This window comes from Athene cunicularia (assembly GCF_003259725.1).
Source record: "Athene cunicularia isolate RWA chromosome 2 unlocalized genomic scaffold, athCun1 chr2_part1, whole genome shotgun sequence".
Lineage (NCBI taxonomy): Eukaryota > Metazoa > Chordata > Aves > Strigiformes > Strigidae > Athene > Athene cunicularia.
Window position 1 is genome coordinate 87,331,050 of NW_020799095.1, and position 20,301 is coordinate 87,351,350.

General features: G+C 36.5%; 1 protein-coding gene across 1 annotated transcript in view; it reads left to right on the forward strand.

Moving 5' to 3' along the window:
• GABBR2 (gamma-aminobutyric acid type B receptor subunit 2) overlaps nucleotides 1-20,301 on the forward strand; it is a 469,556-nt gene that overhangs the window by 251,483 nt on the left and 197,772 nt on the right. The window contains exon 8 of the mRNA XM_026841737.1: nucleotides 11,944-12,004. Coding sequence (XP_026697538.1) covers nucleotides 11,944-12,004 — 61 coding nt within the window. The remainder of the gene's footprint in view (nucleotides 1-11,943; nucleotides 12,005-20,301) is intronic.

The following is a 20,301-nucleotide window of genomic DNA, read 5'->3' on the forward strand; positions in this document are numbered from 1 at the left end:
ATGTGGATTTATCAGTTCACTCGCTTGAGTGCATCTGAATTAGTCTGCATGACATGATATAGATACAATGTTGGGTATGATAATGTTGGGGAGAGGGGAGGAGAGATGTCTAGCCCTTCAGTATTTCATTGGACTTTGTACACTGCCTTGAGTTAGAAGAAAAGAAAAAAGAGGACTCACTTTACTAATAACTTGCATTTATGCAAATTACCTAGTGTGACTTAAGGGGTGACAATGAAATATTATCTGTTGCCTTGTTTTCATCTCCATCATCATGTCTGTAAGGAATCTTGAAAAGTTTAATATCTTTCTTTAAAAAAACCCACTTTATCTGTCAAGTGCATATGCATTCTAGGTATGTCTCAAGTTTTAGTATGACATTGTTTTTAAATTAATCTTAGGCAGAGAGTGTATTTAAAACAATAAAGTATTTCCCAAATGTTTTTAAAAACATCCAGCACAGTGGGAAGATGTTTAAATATTAGTAAGCCTTGACTTCAGTGTTCTGAAACTGTAGAAAAGGTGATCCCAAAGTAACATCATTACTCTAAGCATTGCTTTAAGGAACCTGTAGAGAGCTACACCTTTGAGAGCTCTGATATAGTCCAGCTGGAAAGCTGTTACATTGTGTAGGACCTAATGGTATACGACACTGATCACTCACAACTCAGAAACCAAACTGAGCCTCTTCCAATGTCTTTGGATCTGGCTGTTTTCTGAAGAACATGGAGACTGCTGTCTTTCCTTTATCATATCTCACCGATTCTCCATAGGCTGTTGACAGATGTTAGAATGCCTGAAAGATTAAAATGGACAATGAAAAGGGCTGAATCTGATTTTATGAAGGATATATTGGTTAGACCTCCTTCCTGCCACTGCCAAGCCTGTTTAAGTCTCCATGCCCAGCAACACAAATGCTCTTCTCTGCAGCTTTCAGTCAGAATTTGATGCTGATGAAAGCATCACCTGGAGGGATGCAGTGCTAAAGTGGAAGAGGATGAAACATCTACTTCATTATCATCAAACATAGCTGTCTCCAAGATTGCTTTCTGATATGGAAAGCAATATAGATAAAATCTGAAATTTTTAAGAAAAGTCATTCTAAGAGTCCTAGGATTAGAAGTAGTTTAGTCTAGGCTTTTTAGCTTTACAGAAATAGCCATCTTAAACATCATAGTAATTCTGACAGTTGTCAAGTAAAGCCAAAACTACAACTGGGCTGAAATAAAAACCTGTTAGAAGCTTGCTGTAAATTTAGATGAACAAAGATTATTGTTGTTCCATTAGGAAATGGAAAACCAGCCCATTTCAGTGACTGTCTCTGGGAAATAGAAAGTTAATGCCCTAGACAGTTCCTGCGTGCCTTGAGTTGCCTTAATTGATTTGCCAAAGAAAGGTTCAAAATCTTTAGTTACTAGAAACATTTCATGAATATTGAACAAAAGGGTTTAGGGCTTGTACTGAGTAAAGAGAGAAAAACAGTGTTTGTGTTCTAGGCATGGATGTCTTCACTAAAAAACCAGCCTAATTCCAAATACTCTTTCCTGATGGGCATCAGCTCACACTGCTGCTTGCAGGGGAGTTTTTGCATGTAGAGTAGCCATATAACACTGCGGATGAGTCTCCTATCATAGCCTTTTCTCTAGCCAGTAGCAAGAATCATCTAAGACTGACAGGTATTCATACTGAAAACAAAATTAGTAAGGCTGTCTGGTGTCTGTGCCTTTTTTTCTTTTCCTTTCTCATTAAGGCAGTTTTGAATTAAAGTTGCTCACTTAGAAAGATAATAGTCTGAAGATACTGTGCTCAGCACTGGCACGTGAATCTGCTTTGGTTGCAAAGACCTTGCTAATAACATGGGCTTGCCTGCTCATTAGAAAGACCATAGTAAACAGAATAATCTCCTGCGTCCAGCCAATGTGACAGAGCCTGGGCAGGAAGAAGTGCTCGGAGAGGAGGTAGTGGCTCTTGCAGTCTTTCAGGTTACCATCAGAACAAGTGAAAGACAGCCTGTGTGGTTGTGCTCTCTGCTGGGATTAATGTAGTTTAAAGAAAATGGAAGAAATTACTTCAGAACATCATCTGAAATTGCACTGTTGAAGAGATAGCACTGCTGCTTAATGCAGTGTCCTTAAAAGGCTTTATGCCATCTCTTCTGATTCATTCTTACAAAGGCAGTGAAAAAAAAAAAACGGTGGTGGTGGAATATAACGTGCTGTTATGCTGCTTCTGCAGACACACACAGCTAGAAACTGAAATCATCAGGCACTCAACCCCAAAAGGACAATTCTGAACATTGCCTCAGCAGTTCATATTTACTTTTTAATACATACTGAAAAGGGCTTGAGTTCCTAGTCCTAGTGCTTCAGACTGTTGCCTCTTCTCTTGCCACCCTGAAAGACAGGTTGTTTACATCAGTGTTTCTGCACATGTCTGAAAGAGTTTGAGACAAAAGTAAAGAAATTATTTTGCTCATGCTTCAGAGGCCAACCTTAGATCCGGAAACTGGCTAAATGTTAGTAGTCAGCACTCAGTTAACATGTCACCAGACTTGAAAGCATTTTTTGCAAACAATTCCATTGCCTGTCATTTTGTTTCCAAAGTATTCAGAAGCACTTGCAAAAAAAAGTTTGTCAAGTATATATTTTAATTTCTTTCCTGTCATACTTTTAAACCTAAGATCACTAATGATGACCATATTTTAGGCATCCCACAAAGAGCTTACATAGGCACTGGAAGAGATGGCTCACATAGCAGAAAAACTCTATCACTGGATAAAAATGATACGGCAAGAAAGAATGGTAAAAAATAATCTAACTGCTTTGCCTTATGCTAACCATAAACCTATCTGAATGTGTAAAGACATTAATGAGTAACAAATCATAAAGGTTTCTTCTTTCTTTACCTGCAATGGCCAGCAAGTGCAATACTGTTTGATGCATGATTTCCCAGCTAGTATCCTTTTTTCCCCACCTTTGCCTGCTTATGAATTGCTGGTACCTTGTCAGGAACATTATTCTCTTTGACTTGCTTCTGTGTGTAAACCAGAGTGCTCAGTTATTCATCACAGTTGTTCACAGCTTGCTGTGCTGAAAAAAATGCTATGATTGTGCTGTCTCATTTCAGCGTAGCTGTGTAAAATTGTGTATATGCATCTAAATATTAATCTAATGGAACAAGTTAGTCTGGGCTTATCTCATGTAATTGTGCTGGCAACAGCACACTTTGGTACAAGAACAACAGAAGACAGAGGACGCTGCTGAGATGGGGAAAAGAAATTTCATCCAAATAAATTCTGTCCATTCCCCATCCGATTCCTGCAGTTCCCTTAAAAAAAGGAGATGAAGTTCTGCCCAAAATATGATAAAGTTCACATGGCAAAATATTAGTCAGAGGCACCATTCTACACAGCAAGATCATCTGTGTTTCAGTTATGGATAGTTTTCCTCAGGAAATACATAAGGAAATTGAAAAAGGGGATTAGAGAGGGGAGATAGGCAAAAAAAAAATCTACTCTTCTATAAGGTGAGACTGAATAGACTGAAAGTATTTAGAAGGGAGTTAAGTACCAGCAAGATTAAATCATGGTGGTAAAGTAAGGCTTACAGTATTTTGTATTTTCAAATAATCCTAGATTCAGGACGTATGTGAATGATAGGCACAAAAAGATGTTGTTTTATTTGATCACCTTTTCAAAAAATTTGAAACTTAAGGTGCTGACTTTCACTTGCAATTTCTTCTAGCCCAGCCGTGAAATACAACTCATATCATTCCTATCATGCGATGAAGAGATGCACGGTGTTGTCATTTTTTGGTTTTGGGAAATGCTTGTAATTCAAGATGGTTCATACTAAAGGAACCATGGAATTATTTTTTTTTTTTTTTATTTTTTATTTCTAGAAACTCTATTACTTATTCTACAGGCCTTTAAGGGGGATGTGTGCCAAAGCAAACTCTGGCCAACACCACAGACTACTTGTATCTGCTGTTGTTAACAGAGATCTTCTCTTGGCAAATATGAGGCACCAAGCCCATCTTTATTATTAAAATTGCTGGATAATTTTGCCCAGAACAGTTTTTGCCCTGAAAATTAAAAAAAAAAAGGAAAGAAAAAAAGCTTTTATATATTTTTCTCCTGTGTTCTTTATTTCCAGATGGCCTCTGATGTGAACATGTACATCTGCTTATCCCATACTTCGCTTGTGTTGAAGCAGTTTCTGTAACTTATTTAAAAAATCATTAATGTTTCCTGAACTCTGAGATAAAGCTTATTTTCCGTTTACCCTTCTGTCTACCAAGAGTTCACAAAAGAAGCTACATAAGGGTATATGAAGTGACCTATGCGATCAGTAGACTAGTTCACCTCCCAGTCCTCTGCTTTTAAACAAAACAAATAAATAAGCAATCCCCACTCAATGCAAATTTCAGAAGTTCACTACCTGCTGGGCAAAGGAACAGCATGAACATATCACTGATTCTTCTGTTATACTGATGTTCTAATAGTTTTGATGAGTGCCTCCTAGTTCCAATAATATGGGATTTGATGAATGCTGGTTCTTCTTTTTCATCATTGTCATGATTACCAGAAAAAAAATAATTTCTGGGCACTTCTGTTCCATCAATTTATCTTCCTTCTTTGCCAGTCTCCTTCTCCAAAATCCCTGGTTTTCTGTTTAGAAAACTTACTCATTTGTGAGTATATCTTTCAAGCATTATTCCTGTGGTGCAGACAGACATTTAATGCTGTTTTATGCCTGCTCTGTTATAGCTAGAACACAAGTATGTTTAGATGAGAATGGTAGTGTTGTTTCATTTAGAAAATGTTAGCCAAGACCAGATTTTTAGCTGTGCTTCAAACCTGCTCTTTGAGCTGCTCTGCTGCTGCTGCTCTCCAGACACCAGTTTTCAGTTACCCAGATCTTTCAGAAAATGTCATAAGAGATAAAAACAGGCAGGGAAAAGAAATCCCATTGGATCATAAAATATTTCAAATTTAAATCGTCAATCTTGAAAATTTTGACAGAAAAACCTTTTCTGAAAACAATCTCAAGTTTTGAAAAGCAGCAGTCACTAAGTCTGCTTTGATCAAATATTCTAGAAACATTTTATCCACGGCAGTCTAAGGACATAAAATCATGGATTCAGGAACATTGTTGATTTTATGGACCATTTTAATTTTCATCACCCTCTGCCTTCTGCTCTCCTCTCACTGTTCCAAAGGTGACAATTACCTCTTTATCCCACAGGGGGTGACAACTTTATTGCTGTCTCCCTAGTATCCTCTCTTGCACTGTGCTTATGTCTCCTGTGCTTAGCAATTTGTCTCCAGATAATTGAGTGATGTAACTAGGTTGAAACCAGAAGAGTTGTGCACAAGCTGCCCTCAGCTGGAAGTTTGCTGTTTTGTTTCAGAAGCGAGGTTAGCCTTTCAGACCTAAAAACATGCTGGGTTATTCTATATAATTTGATAGACTGAAGGATAATCCCTTTCTCTACAACACTGCTGTCTTAGACATGATGTTTGGAGTCTGGAAGAGGTTATGTAGCTCTGCACCACATAGAAGTTGCAGAGCCAAGACCCACAGAATGCCAGCTTGCTGTTTTGTGTGTGTCAGGGAAGGCATGTCTGTAGCTAAAAGTCGAGTAAAAAAGTGAGTAATTCGAGTGTGTGTAACATGTGAGTAGTGGGCTGTGTGGTAACACAGAAAGGCTTCTGAAAGGAGCTGAGACTAATGGAGAGTGTCTCACTCCCTCCCTCCTAGCTCTTTCTGCTAGCACCTGCGTCCTTCCAGGGCTCCTTTGTGCTGGCTGTGGTTCTGGCACTGGAAAGCAATTCAGAGACAACATCTCCCTCACTTGCCAAAACAATGCAAAATAAGACCCCAAAAAATCACAGAGTAGATTTTACTGGTTTAATAGGCCACTACAGCTCACAGAGGGGCCTGATGAATGGTGAGCTACCACCAGGTAGATGCAGAACTATGCAGGTAAGAGCAACGTGGGAGGGCAATATGTTCCCTTTGGGTGTTAGCAAACTCTTATGTTTGCTGTCCTGTGATGTTTCACCTTCCTTGGCTCCTACTTTTATTTGACCTAGTCCAGTAATGACACTACAGGATCAGAAGTACACCTTGATTTCAGCAGATGTCACAGAACTTAAAGGGACAATTTTAACTGTATACTCATTATTCTTTGATAATAATGCTCTGTGTTTTAAATTAAAAATATAACTTCAGTTGCCTTAGTTATCCAACTGCTTTTCAGGTATTTCTGCATGCATTTATTTACATGGTTTACTTTATATTGAATATCTAACTCAAGAACCCCAAAAGTGACTGAGTTAATTTATTTTGGGAAAAAAAAAAAAAAAAATTATGGTCACTTTTGGAACAGGTTTGACTGTGTAGGCTCAGGCATTTCAGGGAAAGCCATTGGAGATAAACACTGTTACATGGGGAGATGACTTGCCTGGAGGGCAGAGTAGCCCACATTCCTGGACAGTAAAGTGGAACTGAGGCAGAGCCCTGAAATGTATTGGCCCATTGGAAAATGCTCAGAGGACAAAAGTCCTGTGGCATTTAACTGTCTCGCATCCAGCTGAGATGTGTGTTTCAGCATACTCATGATCTCTCCTCTGATGAAGGGGTATTTGTGTTACTAATTTAGCTTGGATATATAATTATGGCATTTAAAATCAACAATAAGTTACCAAGTATAAACTGAGTATATAATGCAAATATGAGTAAATAAAAAATTGCTTGGTGCCACATGGGGGAAGACTGTTGGAGAAGGAAGCAAGCATGGTCTAAAGCACACCTTTTTTGCAGGTATAGTAATGAAAATCATGGAAATAAATACTAATTATTTATTTATCTGTTTACTATATTTGAGACACTTTTCAGAAGAAAATACACAGTAAAATAAATAGTGGTCTAAGTGCAAACTTTGCCCTGGCTGAGAGAACAGTTAAGAATCTTATGAACTTTGGATTACTGACTGATGAAGAAAGCTTAAGATATGAATTAAAAAATGTGTTGGCTGTGAATTTCAGTGTATGAGGAATGAAAGAACTCTAACAGGCATGGGCCTACTTCCAGAGCTGAATAATAATACTGTCAGTGATAATGCAAAGAAAGTTCTAATAAATACTAGGGCTCCATAGCTCCAAAAAAGCATAATGACATGTTCATAATATAACAAAGATAACTACTTTTTATTCACCAGGAAAATAAAATGTAATAAACAGCTACTTCCAAGGGTAGACAATGACTAACCGCTATAAAGACAGGGTAAGTCCCATGCATCTAAAATAAAGCAAATGTTGGCTAATATTTTGCGAGTGTGAATGGATGATTGTTGTGGACTTCTTATTCTGACTAGAAATAAAGGACTCATGGCTTAAGAAACATCAAATCAAGAAAAAATGTGAAGTCTCTAAATACAGGAAGGGTAGAGACTGTCTTTTTAATAATGAGATGAAATGCCGTTATGCTGTATAACAAAGTACATGTGAGTAGGACAAAAATCAATGTTAGACTTGCAAAACAAAGCACATGGAAGAAGATGGTACACAGAAGAAACAAGAAGATGATGTCCTTGTATGTGGCAATTTTGAGACCAATACTGTTGAAATGTTTAGTCCAATTCTAGTTTTCATCATTTATAAAGAACATTAAAGCACTGTAGCTTTCGGGGAAAAAAAACAAAAAAACAAAAAAACAAAAAAAAAACACGCCAAACAATTACAAGAAAAGCAGCTGGGCTCAGAGAAGTATCTCCAAAAAAAAGAACAAAACAGAGACCTAAATATCAACAACATAAGCTTCTATATTTCTATTGTCCAAGCCACCTAATTTTCAATGTACAGCTAGTAGTTTTTTCCCTTATGGGATGGTTGTCCATTTAGAAAAACTGAGTAAAGTACCCTTGCATTATGAGTTATGCAGCTGCAACAGATCACAAATACAGGTTATTGGGATGCTGTGTGCAGCAGTGGCTGTACATACGAGCAGCAACATCTGGGGTACCACACTGAGCCAGACTGAGCTCATTCAGCTTCTCTTTCATCCTCTGTTCACACTGATGTCTATTGGATGGCAAGCCACATACTTTCTACTTCCTTCTCATAAAATTTTCAAGGATAATTGCTGATGTGAAGATGCCTGTCCACAGCTCAAGGTTGGGCAGATCAGTTATAGAATTTATATATACTAAAGAAAGAAAGAAAAAAATCTGTAGATGGTTGATTGAAGAAAATAAAACAGTCACTAAGATATAATTATGGTTTCTATTGTTTTGCACTGAGATGATCTGTGTGTAATGAAGAGGAAAGCTTTGTCAATTGACTATTTTAATATATAGTAAAAATGTGGTTTGATCTAAGTACAAGTAATTCACTTATGCAGTTGATTTAAATGTTTATTAAGATCATATTTTACATCTCTTGAAGCAGAATAATTACTTGATTGGGAAATATTGTTTGAATCTGACAATCATGTTCTGAATATGTTAGTATTAGCATTACTTCTATTATTTTCATTAAAACAGTATTTCTGATCTATACAATCACTGATCCTTTTGCTAATAAGTATCTATGCCTATGCAGTGTCACCAAAACACAGTGGAATGTAAAAGAGGATTTTGTCTGTTATATTCCCATGATTTCATAAGATCTAGGTTTTATGGTGGATCACACTATAAGGGTCAGTCTGTACTGACACAGGTGCTAGAATATGTGGTGAGGTAAAAATAAAGGATGGAATAGTAGTAAGATTGGCTTTTGTAATGTCAGAACTTAATGTGTATATTACAGAATCACAGAATTATAGAATCATCTAGGTTGGAAAAGACCTTGAACATCATCTAGTCCAATCATTAACCTAATATTGACAGTTCCCAAATTCGTAATATCTATTATTCAAACATCCACTATTTTAAATAAAGAAAAAACACTGTTAGTAATTTATGAATCTTAAGTCTAAAGAAGATAACTCTCTAGTTGAATCACATGGTTTGTTACCACAGTGGCAGAGAAATGACTTGATGTGAGCCATAGAGCATCATCAGATTATAGCTTACTTCTCATGCCATAAATCAGCACGTCATTTATACAAAGCAGGTTTCTGAAGCACTGGTTGGCTTATTTCTTACTAGCATTGCTGTAAATTATAAAATTAAATACTACAACATTTTATTATATATTTATATCACATTTTTTTACCCCAAATGTAATTGTCTTATTTTTCATAAAATAATTGTGAAAGCGTAGAACAATGGCTGACTCTCATTAATTTCCTGCCTATTCCTGTTTTAAGAAATGAAGCTATCACAATTTATACAATTTCTTAGTGTTCATGGGGAGCACTCCTTTCTGACACATTGGCATAACCAAATACTACAGTAACAACACTATGCCTGTGTCTGCTGGGGCTACCTAAAGCCCCAGCAAAAATCTAGGAATGCTTCCTCACCCAGCACATGGGAATTTTAGAGTCTTGAGGCGTTTAAGGTACTTGAGACGCTATAGCTACTTGTCACATATTATTAAGAAGCAGCATGTTCCCAAGGAGCAAAGAACCAAGCAGTAACTGCAGCTGCAGTTACAGTTTCATGCCTGGGTAATAAATATGTGCTGTCATCATCATGGATTGTGCTAGAGATTCCTGCTTGGAGACTTCCTGCTGATATGTTTTTTGTTGGTTTTACCTTTGAAAACAGATTTATTAATAGGATTACATGTGGAATAAATAGCCAATTTCAATTTTCTATTAGTATCTGCATGTGTGTAGCTTGTGAACAATACCCAGGACAATGTCAAACCTCATAAAATAGTATTTAGAAATTGTTATTCCTTATAATAACCCATTTGACTTTTTAGCATTTTCCAGTAATCTTTAATGACAGTAAAATACTGTGATTGAATAATTTGGCAGATAATAAAGACATTTTCACATGAGTTGTTCCATAACTCTTTCAGCACTATCATCGATGTCTTTATTTATCTACTGCTTAGACCAGTATAAGACACAAATCTTAGCAAAGGGAAGTTGATTAAAAAAAAAAAAAACCTACTAAATCTATAACTATATTTTTTTAAATCAGAATTTTTACATTTATTAAGAGCATTCAGACTTGAATTATGTTTTGTTGATAACTTCAGAACATGTCACTAAGGATGTACGTATTTAGTCAGTAGCTGCATATGGTGTATGCCTGTCCTACTGAACGATGAAAATGTGGATGGTATTGCAAGAAGCAATGATAATATTGCAAGACTGTTGCACTTGGAATCTAGAAAATTTTCTGAACTGGTATGCTACCAATAATAGATGACAGTCATATGCTATCATAGATGATAGCAGTGATGCTTGCTGTATGTTTATCTATAAATAACACTTCAGTAGACTACAACTTACAGGCCTATTAACTTGTAATAAAAGAGTAAGAGGAGACAGAGTTAAAATAAAAGACAATAAATTTAAAATCAAATTAAAAAGTAATTTTTTCACACAGTGAAAAATTTAACTACAGAATTCTCCGACACAGGTCACAGAACCAAGATTTTAGCAAGGTTAAACTGGATTGACTACAGATACATGTCTGAAATAAGCGACACTCGCATAACATCATTACAAGTCTTTAATATCTTTTACTATATTTTACTTAAACCAAGTAGCCACTTAAACTAAGTAGACTAATGCATTATTATTATTATGTTCAAACAAATGAAGGGATATTAAAAACTACTCCAAACTAAAGGACATCTGCATGAAGGCTGCTAAGGTGCACACATAAATCTGCCTGCTAATGTTTTACGTTCTCTCTTGGAGATATGTTAACAGCCACTGGATGAGGTTTAGCTCAATTGGATTTCAGTGGGAGCAGCTCCCGTGTCCTTCTGTGGCTGTCACCAGAATCGCCTCCCATTACCAGTGTTCTTTTGCTCTTTTTGTCATAGATTGGGGATTTTGCCTTTTAAGGCTTAGCACAAGGCAGTTTACACTTGTTGAAGGGTGTCGTTTACTATTTATCAAAGGGAAATTGTGTTTTGTGGCTTGCAGGAAAACTGGGGTGAGTGTGCTGTACTAGACATCTGTTGTACGGTTCCTGCAGGGAGCTGGTTTCAGTAATTCAGATGGTTACTTTCAGTGCATCTCCTTAGTGACCAGAAAGAGTTATCCTAAAAAGGGGTGGCTTGCACAGAGAAATATATTGTAATGTTACAAGCTTATCATTTGGTTTCTCTTACCCGGTGTGCTAAAACAAAGATTAACAGGGACAATAATAGTAAACTAAACTGGGGATGCAGTAAAGCAGCAATCTTTATTGACAGGACTCAGCACTCCACTGCAGGTTCAAAATATTAAAATTATTTCTTTGCATAAGTGAACGAAAACCTCTTCTTTCATACTCATACACTTTCATACTTTCATACATTTAAGAATACTAGGACATTGCATGTTTGTGTAGGACAAAAACAAGCCACAAGAGTTACTGGTATCCATAATCAAGTAGGGTAAGTATATAAGTAGGTTATAGAGCCATTTGGAGAACCATATGATGAATGAGATGAAGAATGATTTTCTTGTGTGATCTTTGATAACTCTTAAATATCCTTGATAAAAACAGTCACATAGTGAAAATCAGCTGTTTGCATATCTATTGTACTGAGATTCAGTAAGTTACTCGATTTATTGTACCTCTATTTCCATCGATGAAAAGTGGGTGATAGTACTGGTCAGCTGTCTAAGGTCATTTGAAATCTGTGAAAGCAAGCTTTAAGGAGGTGTTTGAGTTATTTTAACCTTGGTTGAATCTGCTGTCTTCGAGGTTAAAGCCTTGTTTGGTTGATTATAAAAGTGAATGGAAAATAATTGCAATGTTAATGAAATTGTGTTATGAGAGATTTATAAAACTTTTAAGGTATTTATTTTTTTTACTTAGGGTCAAGTTGTTTTCAGAAATGGAGAGAGGATGGGAACCATCAAATTTACGCAATTCCAAGGTAGGTTGCAAAAAATTCAATTTTCTTTATAATTATGTATGCAATTTCAAATTTGTATGTCAGTTGCATTTATTGAAGGATGTTTTAAATATGTACAATTATTTTGAAAAGGAACTATTTGGAAGATGCAACAAGGTATTTATAAAGTTTTGTTACCTGTTTAAAATACTGAGTTTCAAACCCCGAGTGCTCTGAGGTCTTCCCAGATATTTCCAAGAATTTTTCTAGAAGAAAACCCACATACTTATAGAAACTACTGATCTATAACAGCCAACAGCTGTTGGAAAAGCTCTACTTGTCAGCTAAGCATCCACTTCTTAATAGAGTTGTTTCTGAAAACTGAATCTGAAGAGGAATTTAGAGAGGATTTTTGCTGTTAAGCTCTTTCAAGTTAGTGTTTGTGTTCTCTGAAGACTCACTTTTGACATTCTGCAACTGCTTGCTAGAAGTTGCTTCAGGAGTCAGTCCCTCAGTGTGCAGAGGACACAAACTGCTGACCTCATCCCTTGGAGGCAACACACTCCATGGTGCCAAGCCTGCTGCATCCTCTCAGCCTGAGCTGATCCTCCAGGGAATGGTCTCAGCAGCAGAGACCACAAGTCTAGCCACAGGGATTTGTCAAGGGTCATTTGCAGCTGGGATGAGTTGCTTGCTGGGGAGAGTTTTCTGCAGAAATGGTGATTCATAGAAGGCATGTTATAGTTGTTTCTACAGCTTATAGAATGCAATTCATGTTTTTGCTCCTAGGCCAAGGCTGAGATAAAACTGGAGGTGACTGCATTTGAATGGTCTCATGAGAGTAGTAGTGAGAAAGCTGGAAAGTCCTTTTCAGACAGTGCATGAGAAAGAAGCATGCACTCCCTTTGTCTTCAGGAGATCACTTTAAACATAATCCTACTGACCAAGTTACAAAGTCTTATCCTTTAAACAGAAATTGTCTGCTGTATGGGCATTATTATTAATGAACAGCAATGCACTTGAGGGGATCTATTACTCATTCTAATTTACTGAAGCAATCTTTAGGATTGCTCTTGCCTTCACAACTATACCTGATGCTATTAAGTCATGTTCCCTGAAGCATTTCTACCCACTAAAACTTTGCAGACGTCATCTCATGATAATATAATTTAGAAATTCTTGCTCAACACTAATTATAAATATTTATTGTTTCATCTTCTTCCTTCCCCCCTTTCCCCATTTTTTCATAGTAGCAGTCACATGAAAGAATCATTAGAAAATATTGTACAATATATTGGCACATTCCCTCTGCGCATTAAGGATGTGACATGGGATCATGGGGAGATGCAACATGTATCTCCTGAACTAGTCTGGAGAAGCAATAGAAATCCAGGAAAGCTGATTTTATACAGATTTTTGTTTCCAACCATTCAAACTGAGTTTCTTTATAATGTTTTCATCAGATGGTATTTAACACCAATGGTTTTACCATGAGTTGAAATACTGTTTAGTCAATACAAACATAGGAGACAGACGTCCATTTTATAGTTCCTTGCAATTACAAAATTACTATTTTAGAACTGATTCTGGCACATACTTAGGATTTTGATCACCAGCTGAAGGTTCTAATTAACCTGCAAGGAAAAAATAACCCAAGCATTCTATGGAGAAATGCAGGACGAGGGCTGGATTATCTGTCATGCAAGCAATCATCTGTCAACACATCTGAAGCCTGGTTTTAAGTTTTATTTAGATATGTATTAATATTTGAAATTAAAAGAATGTACAGAAATATACGAGAAATTGAAATAAGTAACAGTATAACATCAGAGGTGAAAGTAATCTCTTTTTGAAAACTACAAATAATATTCTAACTATTAATATTTTAATCTGTTCTTTTCTTTGGTATTGTTTTTATACAAGACTTTTGTATTCAATAACTGTGGTATAATTGTAGAAATTATTAATTGGTTCAGAAGACTTCTTTATTGGTTAGGAAGCTTTCTGAAACATTCGCATTAACTTTTAATAAATCTTGGACTATTGGGGAAATTTCTAATAATGAAAGGAAGTTAATTAAATCCAGTACTAAAAATAGTAAATGGGCTTTTCCTTTGTAGTTATAGCTGTTAGGTGCTATCAAGCTTGAGACAGATACAACTCATTCATTATTTTTTTTTTAGAATATAATACAAATCATGATGATTTTTAGGAAAAAAAAAAAAAAAACAAACACCACATCAAACGTGTCTTGTAAATGCTTTTATGAGATTAACTGTAATTATGAGTACAGCATATATTAAATATATCAGTAGCTTATTATCCAAAAATAATAATTGCGATTCATCAGTTTTAGTATTCTATACCTCAAGAGTAATTTCTTCATCTAGGCTGGTTTATAGTTTTGTTAACACTTTGAATGAAAATGTACAGTTCTAATTCAGTGCAGTGAAAAAAAACAGGTAAATAAGTAATCATATATCAGAAGTAGGATTCCTTGGCCAAAAATGCTGTTCCTTGCTTGCCAGGGTAGAAAATCAGCTGGGTAGACTCAGCAGCTTCATTTTTTGTTCTTTGCTGTAAACTTTTGTGTTAATGAGACTATCTGCAAACATTTGGCTGTGGAAAAAGCAGACAGCCATGTCTGCCAGAGGCAAGGGAAAACCAGCCTGGGAGGGTTCAGAGGGTAACTGCAGCATGCCTGACACGCTGTGATGAAGTTCTGAATAGCTGGTTTAATTTTGAATCTGGATATAGTTTTTTCCAAAACTCACGCTAGTCATGTCTCTTTTTCAGCTTCTGTGCAGCCTGTTAGTTTTGCAAGTGGTCAAACAGATGGTGCCAGAGATAGCTGTGACCGAACTGCTTACGGCTTTATAGATCGTGAATACCACCCAGGAATGATTTAGTATGCAGCAGAGGATAAAAAGCACATGTAATAGCATTTTCTTACCCTACCTTACTGGCAAATAAAGAGCAGTCTGTCACTCTAGCTCAAATATCCAAGTGATGTTTGAAACTGGCATCCTTCTGAATGAATGGCAATTTTTTCACGGGTGCAATTAAGGACTATTCTCATTGTCAAACATAGTTGAAGTAGATCGCCAAAATCTTTTGGCTAGTGAGAGCTGAAAGAGGGTCCTGGCAATTGTTGTGTGCATATCAAGGAGCAGTAAGGGCAGCAACAAAACTGAGATTGTAGATTGATACAGGAGGCTGCAAGAAGAGAGACATACCTGTCCTTCGAAGTGTTTCCCTTTGACAGATCTTTTCTGATTGACTGGAACCTAAGAGGCACCTTGCTTTCAGTCATATTCCTATTTCTGTCAGGCATTAGAGAAAACTTAAGAGACTTCTGTGGTGGAATAGGTTAAAAAGGAAAATTAAAGCTGAATTGTAAGCAAATACCATTGAAATGTGCACAAATCATGCTTCTTGTATCTAGAACAGTCATCGGTGCATATTGAGGAAACTTGAAGAAAGTGGGTGGTGATTTGCTGTATCATTCTGGGAAGGATTTGAGTTTCAACTCATTTAGGGTGATACAACATTTGGTAGTGTTGAAGGCTGATCTAGGTATCAAGCAAGAGTGAGAGTGTGGCTTGACAAGTGTGACACCATTGGTCTTCTTAGAAAAGGCCTTACTGAATTTCTGGAGTAAAAGCCCTACATATTATTTTCTGAGTTTAATCAACAGAAACACACAAACAAATGTCTACAGTCAAGAGCAAGGGACATGAGAATCCAGGATTGCTTTCCTGGGGCCTCAGTTCATCTACCTAGTTCTGACTTGTTGGCTGTCCACAACTGTTTCAGTGAAGGAGACATTGGCAGTTCTCCAGAATCACCTGCAGATACAGCAGCTTGTTCTCCAGGGGCATCGATCTAACCCTGAAAAAGTTTCCTTCTATTATTCTAAATACAATCCATCAGACTCTTAAATACTTCTGGTTCTTACTTCCGTAAGGGTTCATATAAAAAGTAAGACTAATTGCTTTTTAATATATTTTTATATTTAACACCAGTCCAGTATATACCCCACAAAATCAGTTTGTGGCTTTCCTTTCTGTGATCGTGTTGAAGGAATATAATCCAAGAAACAGAAAATATTTAGTAACAAATCTGAAAACTCAGATTTGAAATTTCTCATGTCATATATCTGTAATCTGTGGTGTCAAATATCCAGAATCAGTGGATTTAGATTCCTCTGCTTCTGCAGCATATTTACAAAGTGAGAATAAAATCTCTTTATAAATATTTTTTTTTTTAAGATTAAGGAGTACCTTTGAATAGCTGGATATTAAAATTATGGGAAAAGTAAATAAAGAAGTACAGAATTCTGTTGGGTGAACTGAATTTAAATAACGATAAATAATCGCTAGTGTCATGTAATGAAAATAAAGATGTAAAACAAACTGCATGGAGTTTATCCTGGTCAGGTGGATTCTTCTGGAAAAGATCAGTCTGTCATTAAAGACTATCATTTTGTATGCAAAAAAAAAGAATTCATTAAGGAGTCAGAAAACTTACTTCTGACACATCCTAACGAGTGCTTGACTGTGGTCACAAAAATCTGTGTTTGGTAGATTTCCTGGTGTACCATATCCACTTCCATTTATCTGCATATGGGTAGTGTAGTTAGAATGTATCCATCTATATCTTAGTGACCACTGTTTTTTTCTTATCTTAGTGATTAATTCATCCTGTCGGACTAAGTCTCTTAAACAGTAGCCATAGCGATTTGTAGCAGCTTTCCAGCACACCACACACATGAATCCCCACACCTGCCCTGCCCCAAATCTGCTTTTTCAGCTCCAAGGCAGTCAGTGGTAACTACATGGAGCCTTTAATAGGTCCCTCATATTTTACATCCCCCCAAAATAATAGTTTTCTACATGCTATCAGATGTTTCAATACCAGTTCATCCCGATAGTCTGAATTGTGGTATACTAAAACACGTTGGTGCGATCTTGCCTTATAACTTGTCATTTAGAATGCTGATTCAACAAATATTTTAGGCATTGCATTTCAGTCACACTACCTCTGCAGGGTACCACTTTCCTCTTCTGTTGGCAGTGACATTTCGTTAACCAGTTTGGCATAGTATCATCTATATGAAACTACAAGGTATCCACAAAATGATGTAGAATCCCATTTCAATGAAAAGAATAGCCTCCTAATATGGAGAGATATACTAAGTAGAGTCCTGAAAGGGTGTGCCTTAAATCTGGAGTCACTGAATGCTGTCTTTGCTGATTAAGAAGATGATCTAGAATGTTTAATTATCAAATGTACAATGGTCTCTGAGGAAGCCAGCAAGCACAAGTGGGACTAGACAAGGATTCAAAAATATCTTAACAAATTGAAGAAGTGATCAGGAAAAAACAGAATGCAGTTTATTTAGGTCAAATGCCTGGTGCTACACTGGGAATAAACTGCTGCAAATACAAATTGGGGAACAATTCACCAGGCCATAGTTATACATAAGAGGAACTAGGAGTTACAGTGGGTCACATGAATAAGCAAAAACATGGAGGTAAAAAAAGAAAAATTTTATACGGAATGTATATATAATAGTATCCTTTCAATCTACCCAGTACCAAAAGCCTACGGCTAACCAGTCCAGTGCTGATTTAAAGAAAATGTGTAAAGATGACAGAAGATTAAAAACATACCTCATTATTATGAAAAGTAAAGGATCTAGGCTGCTTAAAGAGAAAATGGTTGAAATATGTGACAAGTGATGCTGAAACATTTTCTTGTCCTGCCCACATCAGTTGGCTGAGAACTAAAGGATTTAAGTAGTAGCAGAGGAGATCTGAGCCAAATATTAGGAAAAAGTTTCTAATGAGAAGGGTTTTGAATCTCTGGAAGGTGCATAAAATTGCTACCTCTGGAAGTTTTGATGAGCAAGTTAAACAGACCTCTGAAGTGGTGTAGATGTATTCATTGTGCCTTAAGACAAACAGATAACTTATATTACATCTTGATGCTTCTGCTAGGCCAGCTGTATTTAATCTTAAACTATTGCTCTTCTGAAGTGTCTGTTAAATGATTCTGATGCTCTATTTACAAGTGCTTGTCCACTGCATGGTACTAATACCATTAGTTGTATTTCTTTGAATTGTTTCTAATAGGAAATGTAGGATAAGCATGAAATCCTAGACTGTTGATTAGGTTGTTTGCAAGGAGGAAACATAGATTTAGTTGCTCTTCCATTGGTTCTATGTTGTTTGTTGTGTTTTGTTTTTCTTTTAAATCCAATGTACTATTTGAATGTAAAATGCTTAATTAATCATTAGGGCTTGGATCCCTCATCCGAGTTGAGATTCATAACTACTAATAGGTTATGGTGTCAGGCCCTCTCACCCTTTGCCATCTGGTCTTGGTTTTCTTCCTATGTTGTACAAGACTTTAGCAGGACAAATAGTGAAAGTCATTACCCAGACATATATATAGCCTGGTCATAAATAGAAAGAGGTGAAAATTACAGTTCTCCTCAGGCAGAAAGTGAATTAAAGCTGGGATTTAAGTATATGATGACTCTTCTGTTTATATCTAGAAGGTACTATATGAAAGGGAAATGCTGTACCTCCCTTCTGCTGATGCATTTGAAAGAAGGGACTCCTGGTCATTTCTTGACACAAAGGGGTGTTTCCTCCCCCATCTACACACAAGCATACACATGCACATTAAAAAAAAAGCTTGATAATTAACAAATCTATCAAGTGGTACCATTTACCTCCTGACAACCCCAAATAGAAAACTGAAACTTATACTTTGTCTGTATACCAAGTGGTAGGACATGGAGTGCAGAGATTTTAGTGTTTTGATGGCTAATGATGGGACACCTGATAACCTGTTTGAATCTGACCATAATTATTTGCATGTCTAGCGCATGAAGAATTTCAGTGCTGGGTCAGAGAACAAGCTCTTGCCCAGCTCAGTATGTGCTCGGTTGTGGACACTGAGGGAAGGATATGGCATATTGCCAGTTATGGATATCTGTATCAGAACAGGTGTATATAGAATTTTTTTTCTCTGTTTCACACTCTGAGTTCCCAAAGGCAAGTGTTTTTATGACTTTTTGAGCTGGAGGGTGTCTCTGGACCATTAGGTTTAACAGTTGCATGTGGATTTATCCTCTACCAATTTGTCAAGTCTTTCATTAATCCATTTATGCTTTTGGCCTTCAACACATCCAGTGGCAATGAGTTTCGCTAAATAATTATGCATGTAATGATTAAAGTCCTTCCATCTGTTTGTTTGTTTGTTTGTTTTAAACCAGCTATCTCACAATTTCATTGGGTATACCCTTCTTCTTGTAGTGTGAGAAGCAATGAATAATTGTGTCTTATTCACTTTTTTCATATCATTCATGTTTTACAGATCTCTCTTATTAATGACTCTCTTTAAGAAATGCAGGTCATTGTCACCCGGTTAGTTTTTTCATCATGTAAAAACTGCTCTAACAGTCTATAGATTCTAATAGTCTCCTGCCTCTCTTGATGCTCTTATTCACTTTTTGTGAGAGCTTAATGAGAGCCACACATAGCATTGGAACATCCACCTCCATACCTCACACTGCTCAGTGACCTTTCCGTGTTATTTTAATTGCTTTCCCAATATTCTGTTCTATCACATTCAATCCCTCTTTGCCTCTCTGGCCAGCAGTGAGCACAGCACTGATGTTTTCAGAGAACCAACCACAGTAAATCCAAGGTCTCATCCTGGATGCTATTAATTAATTAGCACCAACCACTATGTATATATACTTGATATTACTTTTCTCTTGATTGTTACTCTGTAGCTTACTGACACTGAACATTACCTGTCGTTTTATTATCTGTATCTCAGGCACTTTTATACCAGTCCTCTGTCAGATGAAAACATAAAGGGGATTATATTTTTGTATATGTTTATAGCTGGTTTCCTCTTTTATTGTCAATTATTTTGGACACATTTCCTGTTCAATTTCTCTTTTTTGTTCCATACCTACTAGCAGCAGTGTTTCCCCCTAAAACAGTTATTCTTCTTGTAATCTATTCTACTGGTATTATTTACTAGTTGTTGGGGTTGTTTGTTTTGTTTTTATAAACAAACATGGAATAACATATTGAGATTCAGGTACCTAAACTGCGCACATATACTCTCAAACTGGAGAAAGGACAGATAAGAGCTACAGAAATTGTTTTGGGGTCTTAGGACATTACTTATAAAGAAAGATTAGTGGGATTAAGTGTTTAGAGTTGCTAGAGTCGCCTCATTTGGAACAAGCTGTGTTGTGTAGATATAAATTGCAAGGCCAGGGAGGACATGCTGAAAGGGTACACTGATAC